Here is a 20,102-nt window from a genome sequence, read left to right as displayed (position 1 = left end):
CTAACCAAGAGTTTATTGCACTATTTTCTTTGTGGTCCTCACATATAGACATATATTCATTTTTAGTACTGTGAATTGCATTTTTGAAGTGCATCGTTCTAATATTTTACAACTGTACCAAGAAAATATAATTATTCTACAGCTTATATCTTCCAGATTTATAAATAATTAGGTCTGTGGTACTTAAATTTTGATATGCCTAAGTAGCAACTGGGAAACTTAATAGAAATACAGAGCTTGATCCCTGCAGAATTTCTGATACAAAAGCGCTTGGGCATTTTGATTTTTCACAAACTCCAAGATAATATGCATATCAGAACTGTTGTGTTGGGCCATCACATATCTCTCAAAAATCTGGTTTTTTATTTTTATTTTCAAATATTTTATTGTATATGCTATTGTAGTTATCCCAATTTTTCCCCTTTGCCCCCTCCACCCAGCCTGCGCCCCCACTTACATAGTCAATTACCATACCGTTGTCTATGACCATGGGTCCTTCGTATATGTTCTTTGACTACTCTCTTCACCTTTCAATCAGTCACTACTTCCCCCCTCCCCTCTTAGAGCTGTCAGTCTGTTCCATGGTTGTATGTCTCTGGATCTGTTTTGCTCATTAGTTTATTTTGTTTGTTAGATTCCTCTTATAAGTGAGATAATATGGTATTTATCTTTCATTGACTGGCTTGTTTCACTTAGCATAATAGTTTCCAGTTCCATACATGCTGTCACAAAAGGTAGGAGTTCCTTCTTTCTTTCTGCTGTGTAGTCATTGTGTAAATGTACCACAGTTTTTTTTTTTGTTTTGCTACAGTTGTCCCAATTTTTCCCTTTGTCCTCTGTCCAGCCCACCCCCGACTCCCACAGTCGGTTCCCACATCTTGTCCATGTCCATGGGTCATTCATACATGTTCTTTGATCCCTTCCCCTTCTTTTTCCACCATTATCCCCTTCCTCCTGCCCCTAGGGCCGCTGTCAGTCTATTCCATGTTTTCATGTGTCTGGTTCTGTTTTGCTCATCAGTTTTATTTTGTTCATTAGATTTCTCTTATTAGTGAGATCATATGGTGTTTGTCTTTCACTGCCTGGCTTATTTCACTTAGCATAATAGTTTCCAGTTCCATTGATGCTGTCATTAATGATGGGAATTCTTTCTTTTTGCCGCATGGTATTCTATTGTGTAGATGTACCACAGTTTTTTTATATACTCATCTACTGATGGGCACTTAGGCTGTTTCCAAATCTTGGCTATTTTAAATAATGCTGCTGTGGTCATAAGGGTGCATAAGTTCTTTTGAATTGGTGTTTCGGAATTCTTAGGATATATTCCCAGGAGTAGAATCACTGGTTGAAAAGGCAGTGCCATTTTTCGTTTTTTGAGGAAATTCCATACTGTTTTCCACAGTGGCTGTATTATTCTGCATTCGCACTAACAGTGTACTGGAATTCTCTCTTCTCCACATCTTTGTCAGCACTTATTGTTTGTTGTTATATTAACGATAGCCATTTTGGCAGGTATGAAGTGGTATCTCACTGTGGTTTTAATTTGCATCTCTCTGATGACCAGTGATGTTGAGCATCCTTTCCTATATCTTAGGGCCCTCTGTATGTCTTCTTTAGAGAAGTGTCTGTTGATGTCATTTGCCCATTTTTTAATTGGGTTGTTTGTTTTCCTGATGTTGAGTCGGATAAACTCTTTATATATTTTGGAGATTAAACCCTTGTCCAGTGCATCATGGGCTAATATTGTCTCTCATGCAGTCGGTTCCCTTTTTATTTTGATGATGGTTTCTTTAGCCATGCAGAAAGTTTTTAATTTGATGCAGTCCCATTTGTTTATTTTTTCTTTTATTCCCCTTGCCCTAGGGGATGTATTTGTAAAAATATTGCTATGCAAGATATCTGAAACTTTACCACCTATATTTTCCTCTAGGATTTTCATGGTATTACCACTTATATTTAAATCTTTTATCTATTTTGAGTTTATTCTGGTGTATGGTGTAAGATGGTGGTCTGGTTTCATTTTTTTGCATGTACCAGTCCAGTTCTCCCAACAGTATTTATTGAAGAGACTGTCTATTTATTCCATTGTATGCTCTTGCCTTGTCAAATATCAGTTGACCATAAAGACATTTATTTCTTGTCCTCTCTATTCTGTTCCATTGATCTGTGTGTCTGTTCTTAAAAATCTGTTTGTTCGAAGGCATTTTCTGTTATATATACTATTTATTTATTTCATAAATATTTTATAGTAATTAGTAGACAAATAGAAACTTAATTTACTTATTATATATGTTTTACTTAATTGTTTCTTGCCTTTGATTGCAGAGATCATGGAAAGGTTAAGCAAAAGTTGTTAAAACATTCCTCCACTAATTTAGTCTCTCTAAGAGGCTAAATTATTTTTCAATATTGAGTTTTAGGAGTTCTTTATATATTATGGGTGTTGGACATATGATTTGCAAATATTTTTTCCCGTTCTGTTTGCCTATTTAATAGTGTCTTTTGATGCACAAAAATTTTAAATTTTCATGAAGTCCAGTTGGTCTTTTGTTGTTTCCTATACCTCTGGTGTTATAGCCAAGATACTATTACCGAGTCTAATGTCATAAAGCTGTCATCCTGTTTTCTTCTAAGACTTTCATTGTTTTAGGTCTTACCCTTAGGTCCTTGATCCATTTGGAATTAGTTTTTGTATATGGTATAAAGTGAGGATACAACTTCATTCTTTGCATTTGAATATCCAATTTTTCCAGCAACATTTTTGTAAAGACTGTCTTTTCCCATTGAATGATCTTGTCACCCTTGTCAAAAAATACTTTGACTACGTAAGTGAGGACTTACTTCTGGGCTCTCTGTTCTGTACCATTGGTCTACATGTCTGTTTTACATGCCAGTACCATACTGTTTTAGTTATTGTTGCTTTGTATTAAGATAAAATCTGGAAATGTGAGGCCTCCATTTTATTGTTTTTTATTTTTATTTTTTTCGGGATTACTTTGGCTATTTGGGGTCCCTTGGGATTCCTTATAAATTTTAGAATGGATTTTTTTCTATTTCTGCAAAGAACATCATTGGGATTTTGATTGAGATTGCACTGAATCTGTAGATTACTTTCATTAATATTGACATGTTAATAATAGTAAGTTTTCCAACCCATGAACAATGTTTTTATTTATTTATATTTTCTTTAATTGCTTTCAGCAATGTTTTTTGGTTTTCAATGTACGAGTCTTTTACAACTTTGGTTATTCCTAACTATTTTATTCCTTTTGATGGTAATGTAAATGGAATTCTTTTCATGATTTCCTTTTCAGATTATTCTGTGTGTTAAACGAATGCAATGAACTTTTATGTGTTAACTTTATATCCTACTACTTTGCTGAACTCATTTACTAGTTCTTCTATTATACTTTATCGATTATGCTATTATAGTTATCCTATTACATCTACTAGTTCTAACAGTTTTTTTTTGGGGGGGTGGACTTTTTAGAGTTTTCTACCTATAATATTATGTAATTTGCAAACAGATAATTTTACTTCTTCCTTTCCAATTTGGATGCTTTTTACTTCTTCACTCCCTCCCTCCTTCCTGTCTTCCCTCCTTCCTTCCCTTCCTTCCCTCCCTTCCTCCCTTCTTCCTTTTCTTCCTTCCTTCCTTCCTTTTTTTGCCTAATTGTTTTGGCTAGAGGTTCCCTACTGGGGAAGCGGAAGCTCTAGGTTGAATAGAAGCAGTAAAAGTAACCATCCTTGCCTTATACCTGTTCTTAGAGGAAAAACTTTCAGTCTTCACCATTGAGTATGATGTTTGCAGTGAATTTTTCATATATGGCTTTTATTATGTTGAGATCGTTCCATGGTGACCCTTTAAATTCCCTGGAACTTACTTCAGCAGAGGGAGAGGGACTTGCAACAGTAGGGATAGGTGCAACAACAATGGCTGCCCTGCCTCTTTGTCTGCACCTCTGCGACAAAAAGCAGCAATCAGTAAAAGAGCACAAACCCCTGGTATTTGGAGGATAAGGTCCTTTTTGCCCGTGCTAGTTTTTAAGCTATTAGCAAATTGTTCCAGGAATGTTTGCTTAGCTGACTCTCTCATGGCTGGGTTAGGGGGCTGGGTAATTACTACCTCTGCTGTTAGCTAGAGTTGATCAAAATTAACCAACATTAACTGCAATTTACTGTCCAAGTCGGCCACGAACCTTGAGTAGACTAGAGTTCCAAATAGTTATAACAGACCAGTTCTACAAGGGCAGTTGTTTTGTGGATGTGGAGACAGATTCCTGGTCATTTCTAGTCGATCATTTTCCCAGGATCCTCTGCACAGTCTTTGAATTTTACCTCTCCTTTACTCTGTTTCTCAAAGATGTTGCACTAATCTGACTTCTTATATTAAGAAATCTACTAATTCAGTTTTTTCTGATTGTTTAGCATATACTGGATTTCAAGATACAAGATATTTTTCAATGTCACAGTGTCTCAAAAGAGAAAATTAAGAGTTTGTTTTGTTATACCAAGAAAAAGAGTGGTGATGTTAGATACAGGAAATGTTAGCATTTTCTGTGTCTTACCTCAGTATTTAAAAATGGAATAAAAACGAGGGCCATATATTAGTTAATTTCCAAGCATTATCAACCTACTGCCTTTTATTTTTATTTTTTAAACTATATTTTATTGATTGTGCTGTTATACTTGTCCCAATTTTTCCCCCTTTGTCCCTCTCCATATGGTACCCTTATTCCTTCCAGCAATCTCCTCCTTAGTCCATGTCTGTGGCTCATGCATGTCAGTTCTTTGGCTACTCCAGTTCCTATACTGTTCTTATCATCCATCCCTCTGTCTATTTTGTGCCTACCAACTTGTACTTCTTAATCCCTAAACCTTTTCCCCCATTCTTCCCCTCCCCTCCCCCTTCCCCTCTCCCTCCCCTCCCCTTCCCTCCCCTCCCCTCCCCAGCTGATAATTCTCCATATCCATGTCTATGGTTCTGTTCCTGTTTGCTTAGTTTGTTTTTTAGATTCAGGTTTTGATAGATATGAATTTATTGCCATTTTCATGTTCATAGTTTTGACCTTCTTTTTCTTAGATAAGTCCCTTTACAATTTCTATAATAATAGCTTGGTGATGATGAACTCCTTTACTTCTGCCTTGTCTGGAAATCGCTTTATTGGCCCTTCCATTCTAAATGGTAGCTTCGCTGCCATTACTAGAGTAATCTAGTTTGTAGGTCCTTGCCTTTCATCACTTTGAATACTTCTTGCTAGTCCCTTGCCTGCAAAATTTCTTTTGAGAATTAGCTGAGAGTATTTTGGGAACTCCTTTGTAGGTAACTCTCTGCCTTTCTCTTGCTGCTGTTAAGATTCTCTCTTTAATTAACTTTTGGCATCTTAATTATGTGTTTTGATGTGGTCCTCTTTGGGTCCATCTTCTTTGGGACTCTCCATGCTTCCTGGACTTATTTGTCTATTTCCTTCTCCAAATTAGGGAATTTTTCTTTCATTATTTTTTCAAATAAGTTTTCGATTTCTTGCTCTTCCTCCTCTTCTTCTGGCATCGCTAGGATTTGAATGTTGATACGTTTGAAGATGTACCAGAGGCTCCTTAAACCTGTCCTCATTTTTTAAAATTCTTTTTTCTTCTTGCTGTTCTGATGAATGTTTTTTTTCTTTCTTGTGTTCCAAGTCGTTGATTTGATTCTTGGTTTCATCCCTTCCACTGTTGGTTCCCTATAGATTATTCATTATTTCACTGAATATAACCTTCATTTTTGCCTGGGTCTTTTCTATGCTGTTGAAGTACCCAATGAGTTCCTTGAGCATCCTGATAACTAGTGTTTTGAACTCTGCATCTGCTAGGCTGCTTATCTCCATTTAGTTTAGGTCTTTTCCTGGAGTTTTGTTCTGTTCTTTTCATTTTGTTCATATTTCTTTGTCTCCTCATTTTATCAACCTCGCTGTGTTTGTTTCTGTGTATTAGGTAGAGCTGCTTTGACTCCCTGACTTAGTAGCATGGCCTATTATAGAAAAGTGTACCTGTAAGTTGTATGGGGTGGAGCCTTAGGTAATTGCCAGGGTGGGGCAACTTGTGTCACTGCTCTGTGGCTGTCTGTGGGAGAGGGCTCAGAGAGGGGACAGTGCCTCTGCCTGGTCTCTGGAGATTTGCCTGGGAGGAAGCTGTCTCTCCCTGAATTCCACTGGTGCCCTTCCAACTATTGCCCTGGTGCTCAGTCCCTAAGGGGTGAGTCTGTGTCAGTTCTAAATCTATTGCTTGCCCTTTTTGAGGGGTCTGCTGAGAATCCTGCCATTTCTTCCTTCACCTGAACCCCCACTGGTTTTTACAGCCAGAAGTAATGGGGACTTATCTTCCTGGTACTGGAACCCTGGGTTGGGTGGTCTGGTCTGGGGCTGGGATCCCTGGTGCTTGAGGTGTCCCTCACAATTTTTATTCACCACCTGTGGATGTGGTATCGCCTGTTCTGCATCTCTGCACCCTTCTGTGCCGCTCTGTGTCTTCATGACTCTCCACGTCTCTTGTGCCTGTCCATGGCTCTCCACCTCTCTGCACCTCTTTGCTCACCTCTGCCCCTCCTGCCTCTCTGGATGAATGTAGTTTCTTTAACTTCTTGGTTGTTTGACTTCTATACATCTTAATTTTCTGGTGTTTCTGGAGGATATTTGTTTTGTAGTCTAGTTGTAATTTTTGCTGTAGTTGTGCAAGGAGGCGAGGCTTATTTACCTACGCCTCCATCTTGACCGGAAGTCTTGACCCACTGCTTTAAACAGGAAATGTACTGTTCCTTCAATTCTAAAAAAGTAACTATAATTTCAAAAAGCAAAGTGAAAACTATAGAACTGCAAATGTGTTAAAATGACTATAATATGTACAAAACCCAAATTAAGAATCTGCAGTGGAAAAAAAACACTGAAAAGAAATAATTCAGAATGTATGTAGTTGCTAATGTTTGGCTTGCAAGAATATTTGTGATATTTTTCTTCTTTTGTTTTTATTTCATAATCTTTCTAGTTTTTTTTATAATGAATGTTAATCATGTACTTATTAAATATTTCTTTGTTTATAATAGTTATATGCTGCTTGAAGTGTATTTCAGTTTCAGTGAGAAAGCAGTTATGTAACTATTGATTTTAAGCTTTAATAAATGTGTTTATTTGTTAAATAAATATGCCAATGTGTTTTCAAAATCCAACCTTAATACATGAGCATACACTTTTCTCACATGTAACAAGTATATATGTACTTCTTTCCTCACAGAAATCTATCTAATGTGGAAGAAATTGGCACTTGCTCTTACATTAATCATGTCATCACTATGACAACACTTTATATCCAGCAAGTAGGTGTGAATTAATATATTCTGTTTTGCTGCTTTGCTGAGAGTAACTAGGTTTTACTTTTTTTAGTAATATAGTAATAAAGTTAAATATTTTCAGAGGACATAGTAATAGAGAATAGAATTAAAATTATCATTGGTACAGTATATTTTGGGCATCTTCTACATATTATCTAAAAGTAGGAAAACCTTTATTAATATATTTTATTTTAATTAAAAATTAAAATATTTTATAAATGACTTTTTTAAATCACAATTTATAATTTTATGTATTCATCAAACATCTCTTGTTGAACACATTGTTTTTTTTTGGAACAGTCTTTGGTTATTTATTGGAAACCCTTTCTAGGAAATTAATAAAATTTGAGAAGTTATGTTCAGTTCATCTAATTAATTGACTATCTTTAGATTCAAATAGAACTTAGGCTTTTACTTGAATAAAGACAATTTATTATTAGATGATGAATGAAACGTAGTTCTTTAATGATGTAGGTAAGAGTGATGTACAATTTAATATTTTTAACTAGACATAATTTTATGATTAATTTTATTCTCAGTTAAAAAGCAAAAAAAAAGAGAAGGAATTGGCAGATCAGACATCTATTGAAGAATTTGTGATCCATGCATTGGCATTTTGTGAAAGTTTATATGATCCATATCGGAATTGGAGACACAGAATATCAGGGTATGTGTTGTAAATCACAGTTTTCATTTTAACCTTAATGTCATAATATATACAATTCTTCAAAGCAAGTCTCTTTGAAAGCAGTTGGTAAGATGTGCCTAAGACAACCCCCATCTCTGTCTCTAAAGTAGAGAACTATATTTGAGGTAATGAATTCATGATAAATGCCACTTCCAGAGAATCAGTTTTTCCCTGCACTTTTATTTGTAATTCAATTAAGTGCTAATAATTGGGTAGGGAAATTTCAAAGCACAGTCATATTTTTCGAGGAAAGGTCTTCGTTTTTAATCCATATTTCATAATTAAAAAATGAACTGTAACAATATTTTATCCATTTATTTTTATTTGTGGAGCTTATGTCAGTCAAGGTCTAGTAAGGAAAACAGAAACCATACTATAATTTTATTTAAAAAGAGAGAATACATGGTGAGGCAAAAGTAAGTAAGTTTACAGTTGTGAATATGGGAAACAGAGTTATTTTTATATCTTAATTATTTCTTGTTATATTTTTTATTTCATTTTTTATTGTATTTTTTATAACTAGTCAATACAAGGAAATTGTTTAATAGGTATTAAAGAGCTTAAAAAGCATAGGGGACACTGATGTAATACAAACACAGTGACTTCTGAAAGCAGCTACTTCCCTGGGGCTGTGGGAACAAAGGGAAAAGACAGGAGTTACCAGAAAGTGGAATGTTCAGCCCTGCGGTGCTGGGGCTTAGACCTCTGAGGAAGGAGTATTGCTTAGCCAGTGTGGATATTGCTGAATAGCCATGAAGAGTCTAGTTCTGAGATTGCCAAAAATAAGCTGAAGATAGGAACCAACTGTGAATACTACAGTTCAGAACTATTGGCTGGTAAAAAGTAAGGAATAAGGAATCAGTTCATTTTTTGCTCTATCTTCTGGGCTCCATTTAGTACTCACTATTCTCTAAACCAACAGTACGGTGGCTGGGAAAAGAGAAATAGAGTTTGCAGAGTGCCTGTCCCAGAATCACAAAGCAGATAGAATATAGGATGATGGATTTGGAGTTTAGTGATAATAGCATAATTACCAGTACAGAGCTTAAAGAGAAGAGTTTTAGAGTCATATGTCATTCTTAACCTGTGGGCACAGAATAAGATTTGTATCATCATCTACAATAAGACCTCTTTTTCAGATGTCCCAAATCTGCTGTATTTTCAATCTCAAGATTTTTTCATTTTCATATTCCATTTAACCTGACCCACCTATAAACAATTCCCACTTCCTATTACATGTCATTACTGAAATGTTTGGTTTTTATAGATCTCAGGGTTTTAGGATAGTATACCCTCACTTTGAACAGCCAGCATTAAATGAGGGTGAAAAATTATGAGAGAATGTTTACATAGATTATATGGTAATAATTTTATGATCTATATAGTGATATTTTATTTAAATAACACATCCTTTACTTAAAGCAAGAAGTAGAATACTATAAACACATACTCCAGCTTAAATATAATAATCTTATCTGCTTATTTATACATTTACTTTATGCCTCGAGAGAAACTGTCTTTATTATAAAGTTAGGGTTCTCCATAGCAATAAAACCATTAGGGGTGTGTGTTTAGAAAGAGTTTATTATAAGCCACTGCCTCATATGATAATAGAGGCTTGTAATCCAAATCTTTCATGTGGATTGGGCTTGTGCCCCAGGAAAGTCAGTGGTGCAGTTATAGTGAAGGCTGGTGGGTAGAGAGCTAATGTTCCAGTCGCAGTCCAAAGGCAGTCTGGCTGAACACCCAGACCTGTTGATGCAGATGAAATCAGAAGGCAACTTACTGGTGGAGAGGCCAGTCTTTTTCTTTACTCAGGCTTTTAACTGATTGGATGAGGCACTTTCTGGACGGCAATTTCCTTTACCCAGAGTTCACCAGTTTAAGGGTTAATCTCATCCAAAACTTCCTCCAGGATGACAAAAGTTTTGATAAGGACTTACTTTTGCATGGTTTTAAAATGTTTCCCCACGGATTACAAATTTGTTGCAAAGGAAAAATTAATTATTTTATATAGTACTGATAGTGTGTTGACTAGGTAATCAAAACTAACATCAACAAGAAGCAGATGGACATTTTGTGCCTCTAGCTGTGACAAGTCAAAGCAGGACTCATCATTGCTCGTATAGTATTCCAGCCAGTTCTGCATAATCTGCATCTAGTTATATGGAAACGTTAAGCAAACCGAAAATGAAGAACATTTTAATGAATAAAAAGGGTGGGGACAGTGTTCTTTAAAAGTGTCAGAAAGAAAGGTGGTGGAAATGTTTCAGATTAAAGGAAGCTGAAGAGACATGACAGCTTGATGAAAGACCTAACCCTGGACAGGAAGCTCTACTGGGGTGGGGGTTAGGGGATGCTGTAGAGGACATTATTGGGTCAGTTGACAAAACTGGATTATGAATGGTAGGTGGAATAGATGTGTTAATGTTAAATGTACTGAAATTTTCAGTACATTTTCGGGTCAGACGAACGTTTTGCATTACTCTCAGTAACTTGTTGGTATGTATTAGCGTCTGTTAAATGTGAGATACTTGACCCTAATATTATATATGATAGTGGAGGAACCAAGTATGCTGTGTTCCAAAAATGGTACAAGATTAAGTTCATTTTTAGCTGCTCTATCTTAACCGATTGAAAGCATGCAATGTAAACTACTTATGCTTTATTTTATTTTGTTTTATTTTATCTTAGTTTTATTTTTATCCTCATCTGAGGACATACTTACTGATTTTAGAGAGGAGGAAAGGTAGGGGGAGAGAGAGGGAGAGATACATACATCCATGTGGGGGAGAAACATCCATTGGTTGACTCTTGTATGCTTCCCAACCGAGGACCAAACCCATAACCTAGGTATGTGCCCTGACCAGCAGTTGAACCCGTGACCTTTCAGTTTATAGGCTGGTGCTCCAAACAACTGAGCCACACTGGCCAGGGCTACTTATGCTTTATTGTTTGTGTTATGTATAATGATTTCTCCTCTTTATTTATGTTGGTATATTAAATGTTCCCACATTAATAATGGAAGTTATGCTTATATGTTACATCTAGTACAGGGCTTTTTTATTATTGAAATTATTGGGGTGACATTGGTTTGCAAAACCATATAGGTTTCAAGTGAACAACTCAATAAAACACCATCTGCACCCTGTATTGTGCTCCCGTTGCCCCAAGGAAAGTCTTTTGTTGTCCCCCTTCCCTCCTACCTTTGCCCACCTCCGCCTAACCCCTACTCCCTTTTCCCTCTGGCTATCACCATGCTGTTTTCTGTGTCTGTGTGCTACGTATGTGTTTTTTGGCTAATCCTTTCATCTTTTATACACGCCCCCCAACAGCTCTCCGTCTGTTTCATTAATACAGGGCCTTTAGAACGAGTCATTAATCACAAATCGCAGGAGTACATTTTCATTATGTTAAGCGAGAATGTTTATTGTTGTTTGTAGCACAGGATGTTTGGGTAAGATATATCTAATCTATTAATGCTATAATTGATATAAGTGTAAGAGGTAAATAATCTCATGGAAAAATGTAACTAAAATATAAATAAGTTTCATTTTTTTAATTAATTTTTTAACATGACTAAATTTTTTAAAGGCATGAGTGTATTTTTTATTTGAAATTCCAGTAATACTGTAATTGTAAGGACAGTTGTAAAGACATAGAATCTTTGATAATGGTCTTAATAACTAGGAAGATCTAATAGTATCCTAGGATGTTATGTTTGACATTATAATAAAAACAGACAGAATGGTAATTCTTATGCCTCCTTGCAGTAGAAATGGTCATAGATTTAGAAAGCATTCAGTAGCAAATGGTGTCTGATATGATTTCTAGTGAGTCTGGATCATAGATCTATTTATTCTGTCATTACTGAGTCCAGCTGTGCCTATCCTGTTTGGCTTATTCTATGGTCAATTGGCTTTTCTTTCTAGCTTTGAATAATTATAAGGAAATTAATTTTAATATTTCAATTATAGTTATTAAGAAGACATCTTAATTCAATACTTTATTAGTAGATTATATTTAGATATATGGAATTTCTATGTGGTATTTCTTTGAGTATTTTTCATTTCTGTTGGCTTTATCTAACAACATTAAGAGCTTTTCAGGGCATGAACCAATGTCTGTAATTTTTTAAAATTTTCATCAGTCTACCTGTCTATCATTATAACAGTAACCTTTCTTTCCCAATTCCCCACACCACCATATGCATGTAAAGACTCATTTGCGTTGAATTGAAATGTAGTTGGTAAAAGTATATGCTATTTGTGTTGGCCCTACGAAAGTCTGTGGAAATATTTCAGCCATCAAAGCTACTGGCATTGTCATTAAAAACAAAATTTATCTCAGCCCATGTTGGAGCTATATCCTTAAGATGGAAGAGGCAAGTAATATGGACTCTTTGTGTTCAGGTGAAATTTCATACAGTGGCACAGAGTACCCTGATTACTGATGAATGTCAGTGGTACTGTAGTAATAAACTATTACCTTAGATATCAAATCAGCAGAACTGCTAAACAACTTCCTTTACAGATTGGAAATTTTAAATAGCTATTTCCTTTTTCTTTTTCTGGTTTGGAGATTTTACCTGGCTGCTATGTTTCACCATTAAGCATTTTCAAATTTTTTGCTTGCTTCTAAAAAAGAAACCTTTTCATTGGTGAACATTTAAGTTATTGACTAGACTTCCTCTTTAAGATTATATCAGTCCTGGAGATGTATTATTCAGTACACAAATCAAAAATAAAATATTAAATTTATTTTACAATTATAAAATTATTTTTACAATTAGTAAAAACAATAAAAATTATTTTATTATTTTTACTAATTGTAAAAACAATTTTACAAATTATTTTGTACTATCTCTACTTGTCCGTGATATAATTTGGTATTAACTTCTTTTTGATGGTAGACGAATCCTTAGTACGGTGGAAAAGAGCAGACAGAAATACAAACCAGCGTCTCTCACTGTGGAATTTGTCCCTTTCTTTTATCGTAAGTAACAGCTCTAATTTCTCTTACTTTGATTTTGATGTTACTTAGTAGCCCTGGGACCTTCCATTTGTTCACTCATAAATGGGGGCAAAAATATCATCCTCATCTGGAATATTATGAGAATTAAATGAGATGGCATAAAGTATCTAAAATACTACCTGATAGGTGGTTTCTCTTTTTCTTTCCTGTGAAAAAATACATATGAACCTTGCCTTTTAACAGATTTTAGCCTATTCACAAATAGTTCTTAATGTTTCAATGTCAGACATTCCTTGGACATAAATAATACCGTGAAAGAGCAATTTTATTTATTTGTTTATTTGTGTGTTATATTCACAGAGTGTTTTCAGGAAAGTGAACATCTCAAGGAAAGCCTTAAGTGTTGCTTATTGCATCTTTTTGGAGCCATTATAGCCGGTGGGCAGGTGAGGAATGTATTGAATGTTAATACACAAAATGATAGTTACCAGTGCAAAAAGCTTTCCGTGGATTATTTAATGTATTAATTTCTTCTTATAATTTAATGAAACATACAGATATTTTTCTAAGTTTATATCTTGTTTAAAACTAGTCTACTTCTTTATTTTGTTAACTTCCTAGAAACCTAAATAATAATTTTAGTACTAAAAATGATATTAATGCATAACTAGATTTAACAGTTTTTGGTCTCATAAGTCCTTACTTTAGTTGGCTTTTCAGCTGCTGGTTCTTACTTTAGAGTATAGAGGGTAGTCAGCTGTATTAGTCCACTTGATGAAATGGAGCTCTAGCAGTTTGATTTCCCAAGATACATGAATTTAGTCACTCTTCTGTTGACTTAAAATTACCAAGTGCATGTAAACGAGGTTTTTAACAAACCCTTAAGAAAAGTATTCTTTATTTTGTAATTTTTTTTTAAGTTGAGTATCTTCAAAGCTGTCTGTGGTGAACTTTTGAGTATAATTACTAGTTGAAAGAGGATTATAGTTCAAAAAGGACATTCTGCCTATTTTCTTTATGCACACAGTTTAGAGGTTTCTAACACTTTTTGTATCACATACTCTTTTGGCAGCTCAATAGAGCCGCTTATTAGCATGTTTTCGAATGCCTATAATTAAATACATATCACAAAGGAAACTAATTTTACTAAAATACTGTTATTAAAATATTAATAAAATTTGTAGCAAAGTAATATGCTTTATAACACATTAAATAAAAGAGATACTAGGAAGTCTAATAACTAATGAAAATTTAGAAGAAGAGATAAGGATAAATGAGTTTTAAGACACTGCAACAACAGTAATATAAGGAAATTTATATGATTCTGTTGGTTACAAAAATCACAGGTATAGCTAGTAATATTACTTGGGTTTCCTCGTGGGCTACTTTGCCTTCATCTCTTCACTCTAGTAAAAGGGGAGTGTCTTTGTAGTAGGAGGACTGGTGACCAACATTGTATTTTTTAATTTGTTGCTTTATCACCTACCTTTATTAGCTGCTATCTTTTATTTCAGTGTCTCCCAATGTCCATCATTTCTCCAATACTGTACTAAAAATAAGAGCTAACAAGTGTATGTGAATAAAATTGGAAACAACATTGCTTTTGCATTTCTCCATTGCTAATGGAGAAGCTGGTTGGATCCCATTCCCTTTTTGAACACAGATTTTTTGTTAATGCCCAAGGGTAATAGTGCCCTGAGAGACTTCCAGTAGTTAAAACTAACAGAAATCAAGCAGATACTAAAAGGCCAACTTATTATTTTATGTACTTAAAATACTCAATCCTTATAATCAAGTTATAGCTTAAGTAACTGCTGTGTTGAAGTCAGAACGTTGTTTGTTGATGATAGCATCAGTGAAAGAGGATTTAGATGAATTGAATATCTACATGTGTATGAATGGCCTTGTCATAAAGAGCAGAAAAATTGAAGTCCGATGACTATTCTCCCTTCCCAAAGCATCATGCCTGGGCTTACCATTGGCGTATTTGTTCTGTTTCGTGTTATGTTAACACAGGGGTTTGTGAGCCGGATTGACATAGGTTTAGATCCTATATCTATCTGTAAGTATGACCTTGGATAAACTATTTACATGTGTTTTAGTTTCTTTTATAATGTGGAAATAGTAACATGTATAGGGTAGTCATAAGGACCAAATAATGTATATGTAAAACACTTAACAAAGTACATGTGCTTATAAGTACTAAGTAACTCACAGGTGTATTAGTTCAACTTTCATGATTTCCTGTAAATACTAAAATTATAACTGCTTAAATTAGATGTTCACTTTTTTCTGTCATTAAAAAAAGAAAACAACAGTAAGCAGTCCAGAGTTAATCTGGTAGCTCTAGGATCCTCAGGTATTCAGGTTCCTTTGATTGTCAGTCTGTTTTTACTTACTGTTTGTTTCTTGTGCTTCGAGATAGCTTCTAGAGTTCTGGCTCTCTTTTGTCTGCATTTTAGGCACAAAGGTGGAGAGGGAGATGAAGACAAATGGCAAATGCCAGCTACCTTTAAATGAGATACTGAAAAGCTGACATTTGATGTCGTTTTATCTCGTCTGCTAAACTCCATCAGTAATATTAGGTTGATAATAACAAGTCCTAATAGCTTCACTGCTGTTACTTTCAGATGATTTTGCCTAACTGTGTTCATGTGACCTGGTCAGAATCAAACTCACAACCTTTTGGTTACTGGATGATGTTCCAGCTAAGTGAGCCACACTGGCCAGGGCCAGCCTCCTTATTTAAATTCCTGAGTTTATTTCCTTGTGATATAAAGGTGCCTCCAGGCCTTATGCCTGCATTTCAGGCAGGGAATGGGTGAAAAGGCCAAGAGCAGAGGGTTCTTTCTTTTTATTTGTGAAGTGATAGCTTCTTCATAGTCTGCTGGCATATACCCTTGACCAAAACTATGTCACATGGCTATTCCTAGATGCAAGGTGGTGTGGTGAGTTTTCTATGTGAGAAGATTGCTGTGTGAAGAAAATCAGAATTCTGTTAGTGAGGAAATGAAGGCAGATAAAATACCAGCAGTGTCAAAGTATCTGATTAAAATTCTTTTTATGTTGATTTACTAAAATAAAAAGTCTGAAGATTTGTTAAATTGCTTTTTTTAAAGCTATTTAAAAAAAATCCTCACCTGAAGATATGTGTATTGATTTTAGAGAGAGAAGAAGGGTGAAGGCGGAGGGGGGAGAGAGAGAGAGACAGACAGACAGACATCGGTGTGAGAGAGAAACAGTGGTCTGATGCCTCCTGCACATGCCCCAACCTGGGACTCAACCTGCCACCTTTAGTTGTATGGGACAACTGTCCAACCAGCTGAACCACCTGGCCACAGCTTTTTTTTTTCTCCAAGCATACAAAACTTCAGATTTGGGGGTTTTACTTTTGCTGTTTGTCATATTTCAGAAGAATGCTTTGCAAGCAATTTCTCCAGCCACCATGGAAGTTCTTATGAGAGTGTTGGCAGATTGTGATTCCTGGGAGGACAGAAATCCTGACGAAGTGGGTAGGAAGGTAGAACTGACTCTGAAGTGCCTTACAGAAGTGGTGCATATTCTTCTCACTAGCAGCTCTGACCAGCGTCAGGTGGAAACCAGCGCTATTCTGGAGAACTATTTTAAATTGCTAAATTCAGATCACTCAGCTTTACCAAAACAAAGGCGGTCCAGAGAGTGGGAAAGCTGGTTCATAACTCTACAGATAAAAATGCTGAGTAAGTATTGCATAAAGTTTCTCTGAGTCCTTTTGTTACTTTTATATTTTCCACTTCATTTGAAATACAAAGCCATTGTATAGAAAGTACTGATTGTTTAATTCAGATATTGTGAGACTATTTAAATTTTGATTTCAAGATTATTAATAGGGAAATTTGTGTATACATCTTTATTTAATAGTGACAAAAGTGGAGCTTCAAAATTCTCTTTTGAAAGTATTATTTTTTAAAAGCATCAATGTTAAAAAGAAAGTCAGCTATGATTTTGAAATTCTAGGATAAGTAAATTTTTAGAAAGTGCTATTTGTAGTTTCTAACCTATAGCAAGAGTCACATACAACCAGTTTTGTATATACTTCTGTAGCATCTCTGTAGCCTACTTCCACATCTGTCCTTCCTCCAGAGAACCCTCTGTTTTTGTTTCCTTGTCCTCAGAACCTCTGCCTCTGTGTGTGTCTGTCTGGTTTCTCTTTGTGTTGGTTATTATGTGTCATTCTGTGCTTATTTATCTCTCTCTGTAAGCTCCTTCACCAATATGTGATTTCTTATTGTATTCCTTTGTTAGACTGATAGATTAAAATATTACTAATTAAGAGTTCCTTTTTATAGAATTAAAATATTTTTATTACAGTTAAACTAGGAAATTCAGATAAGTAAAACGACATAAGTTTTTTATATCCTATCATCCAGATATAACGAATATTAATGGTTTGTTGTGTAGCTCTACAGACTTAAAAAATGCTTATGTGGGTGGGTATGTAGTATTTAATTTAAAAATATTGGATATCAAAATTTTGGTGAAACTTAATGAGCCACTACAGTAGTGATTCTGTAGGGAAATAAGATCTATATTTTATGTGTTTTATTCTTTTAATTTTTTTTATTAAAAAATTATTGATTTGACAGAAGGATAAAAAAAACATTGATTTGTTCTACTTATTTATGCATTCATTGGTTGTTTCTTTTTTTTTTAAGATTTTATTTATTTATCTTTAGAGGGGAAGGGAAGGAGAGAGGTAGAGAAACATCAATGTATGGTTGCCTCTTGTGCATTCCCTGCTGGGAACTGGCCTGCAGGGAACCAGCCTGCAACCCAGGCATGTGCCCTGACTGGGAATCGAACCGCGATCCTTTGATTCCCAGGCCCGTGCTCAATCCACTGAGCTACACCAGCCAGGGCCTCATTGGTTGTTTCTTGTATGTGCCCTGATACTGGGGATTGAGGCCACAGCTTTGGTGTATTGGGACTACTTTAACCAACCGAACTGCCTGGCCAGGGCTGTGTCTGTCCTTTTATATGCTGTAACATGTTGTGTTTTATAATTATTAAACATTGTGAGTTTATAAGGAAGCTTGAGGCTATATTGAATGAACTTTTTATTGGAAACTATATATATTATCTACACCAAATGTTCTTTTACTTCTGAATGCAGGTATTCCTTCAGTAGGAAAAAAGAGCAAAGCATCATCACAAATGGATTGACTGAGTCTCTTTTTCATAAAGGCCTTTTGTTAGTTAATATAGATAAATGAGACAGTGTTGCCAAATACAACCACATGTTGTTTAATAACAGCAAGTTGGAACCTCAGTTGGTTAACACTTGAGCATTAGTATGGAAGAACAATCAAGTAAACTCTGGGAAATACATATCACTCATATGAAAAATTAAATATTTTTAATAATAAAGTATAGAAATGTTCACTTTTTTTATCAAGTAAGAAATACAGATTCTTTTTTCAACTACTCACCCCTATTATTTCTAATTAATTTATATCTGTTATCTGAAAAGCCTAAATTTAAAATATGGCTTGAGTAAATATTTCTATGATCCAAAATTTTCTACCTTATAAATGGGTGATTTTATTTTTATTTTCCTAGATACCATTACAGCCATGTTCAACTGCACAGATAGGCCTGTTCTTCAGGCCATTTTTCTTAACAGTAATTGCTTTGAACATCTCATACGACTGCTACAGAATTGCAAGGTATTTTTCTATTACTATTCTTTGATTTTTAAGAAGTTGTTATTTTATGTTTTGATTCAAGTTTGAGCAAATTATTATCACCATATTTTGTTAGGTAAAGTGCACATGTAAAATGTACTGTCTTAACCATATTTAGGTGTATAGTACACATTATTAAGTACATTCACATCATGTAGTTGTGCGGCCATCGCTACCATTTATTCCCTATTTCTTTTCATCTGATAAAAGTGAAAGTTTATACCCATTAAACAACTCCACATTTTCCCTTCTCTTCACCAACCACCATTTTACTTTCTGAATGGTTTTGACAATTTTATGTACCTCATGTAAGTGGAATCATACAGGGGTTTTTTATGTGTGTGTGACTTATTTTATTTAGTTTAATGTCCCCAAGAGTCATCCATGTTGTATCATTTAGCAGAATTTTCTTCCTTTTTAAGGCCAAATAATGTGTGTGTGTGCATACCACATTTAATTTATTCATCTGTCTATGGACCCCTATATTGATTTTACCTTTTGACTGTCACGGATAATTTTGCCATGAGTATGCGTATACAGATGTCTCTTCAAGACCTTACTTTTAATTCTTTTGAGTGTATATCCAGAATTGGGATTGTGGGATCATATATTAATTCAATTTTTAATTTTTTGAGGAACCACCATAGTGTTTTCCTAGTGGTTGCACCATTTTACATTCCTACCAATAATGCACAGTGGTACAAGGGCTACAGTTTCTCTACATCCTCATCAAGAGTTGTTATTTTCTTCTTTTTAAAGTAAAAACATTTTTGATAATTGTTATCTTAATGGTTGTGAAGTGGTATCTCATGTTTTGATTTGCCTTTTTCTAATGATTAGTGATAGCATCTTTTCATGGGCTTTTTGGTCATTTATCTTCTTTGGAGAAATGTCTGTTTAAGACCTTTGCTCATTTTAAAATTGGATTGTTCATTTATTTTGTTGTTGAGTTTTAAAGTATTTTTTTCTTATGCATTGTTAAAATTTGGTGACAGCATCTGATGCATATAATTTTGTGCTTTTGTTTCATTTATTTCATTAGTATTTTTGTTATGTCTATAATATCTGCACAACAATAAGTGGATATACCATAATGTACTCAACTATTCCTTATTGATAATTAATTTGTCTCCAGTTTTTTTGCTGTTACATAACTTTCAAGTTTCATCAAATAGAATTTTATTTCTATCAGAATTAGTATGTCAAAGAGTATAAACTTTTTTTAAGGTTAGGGAACATTGTATTAATATTAAAACAACTTAAATAATTGGAAGTGTAGAAAAATAGAAATATTATTGATGTTCTTGATATACACTGTCCATTTACAAATTATTTTTCACTAGTTTATACTTTT

General features: G+C 34.7%; 1 protein-coding gene across 7 annotated transcripts in view; it reads left to right on the top strand.

Annotated features, from left to right (window-relative positions):
- NBEAL1 (neurobeachin like 1) overlaps positions 1 to 20,102 on the top strand; it is a 165,340-nt gene that overhangs the window by 33,181 nt on the left and 112,057 nt on the right. For all 7 annotated transcript variants that reach the window (XM_053658795.1, XM_053658892.1, XM_053658853.1 and 4 more), the window contains exons 5-10: positions 7,267 to 7,348; positions 7,903 to 8,030; positions 12,964 to 13,046; positions 13,386 to 13,471; positions 16,438 to 16,744; positions 18,624 to 18,730. In XM_053658795.1, the coding sequence (XP_053514770.1) occupies positions 7,267 to 7,348; positions 7,903 to 8,030; positions 12,964 to 13,046; positions 13,386 to 13,471; positions 16,438 to 16,744; positions 18,624 to 18,730 (793 nt within the window). The remainder of the gene's footprint in view (positions 1 to 7,266; positions 7,349 to 7,902; positions 8,031 to 12,963; positions 13,047 to 13,385; positions 13,472 to 16,437; positions 16,745 to 18,623; positions 18,731 to 20,102) is intronic.

This window comes from Artibeus jamaicensis, unplaced genomic scaffold (assembly GCF_021234435.1).
Source record: "Artibeus jamaicensis isolate MK-2021 breed Jamaican fruit bat unplaced genomic scaffold, CSHL_Jam_final contig_1015, whole genome shotgun sequence".
NCBI classification, from domain to species: Eukaryota; Metazoa; Chordata; class Mammalia; order Chiroptera; family Phyllostomidae; genus Artibeus; species Artibeus jamaicensis.
The sequence above is the reverse complement of the archived record's forward strand: the minus strand, read 5'-3'. Positions and strand labels throughout refer to the sequence as shown.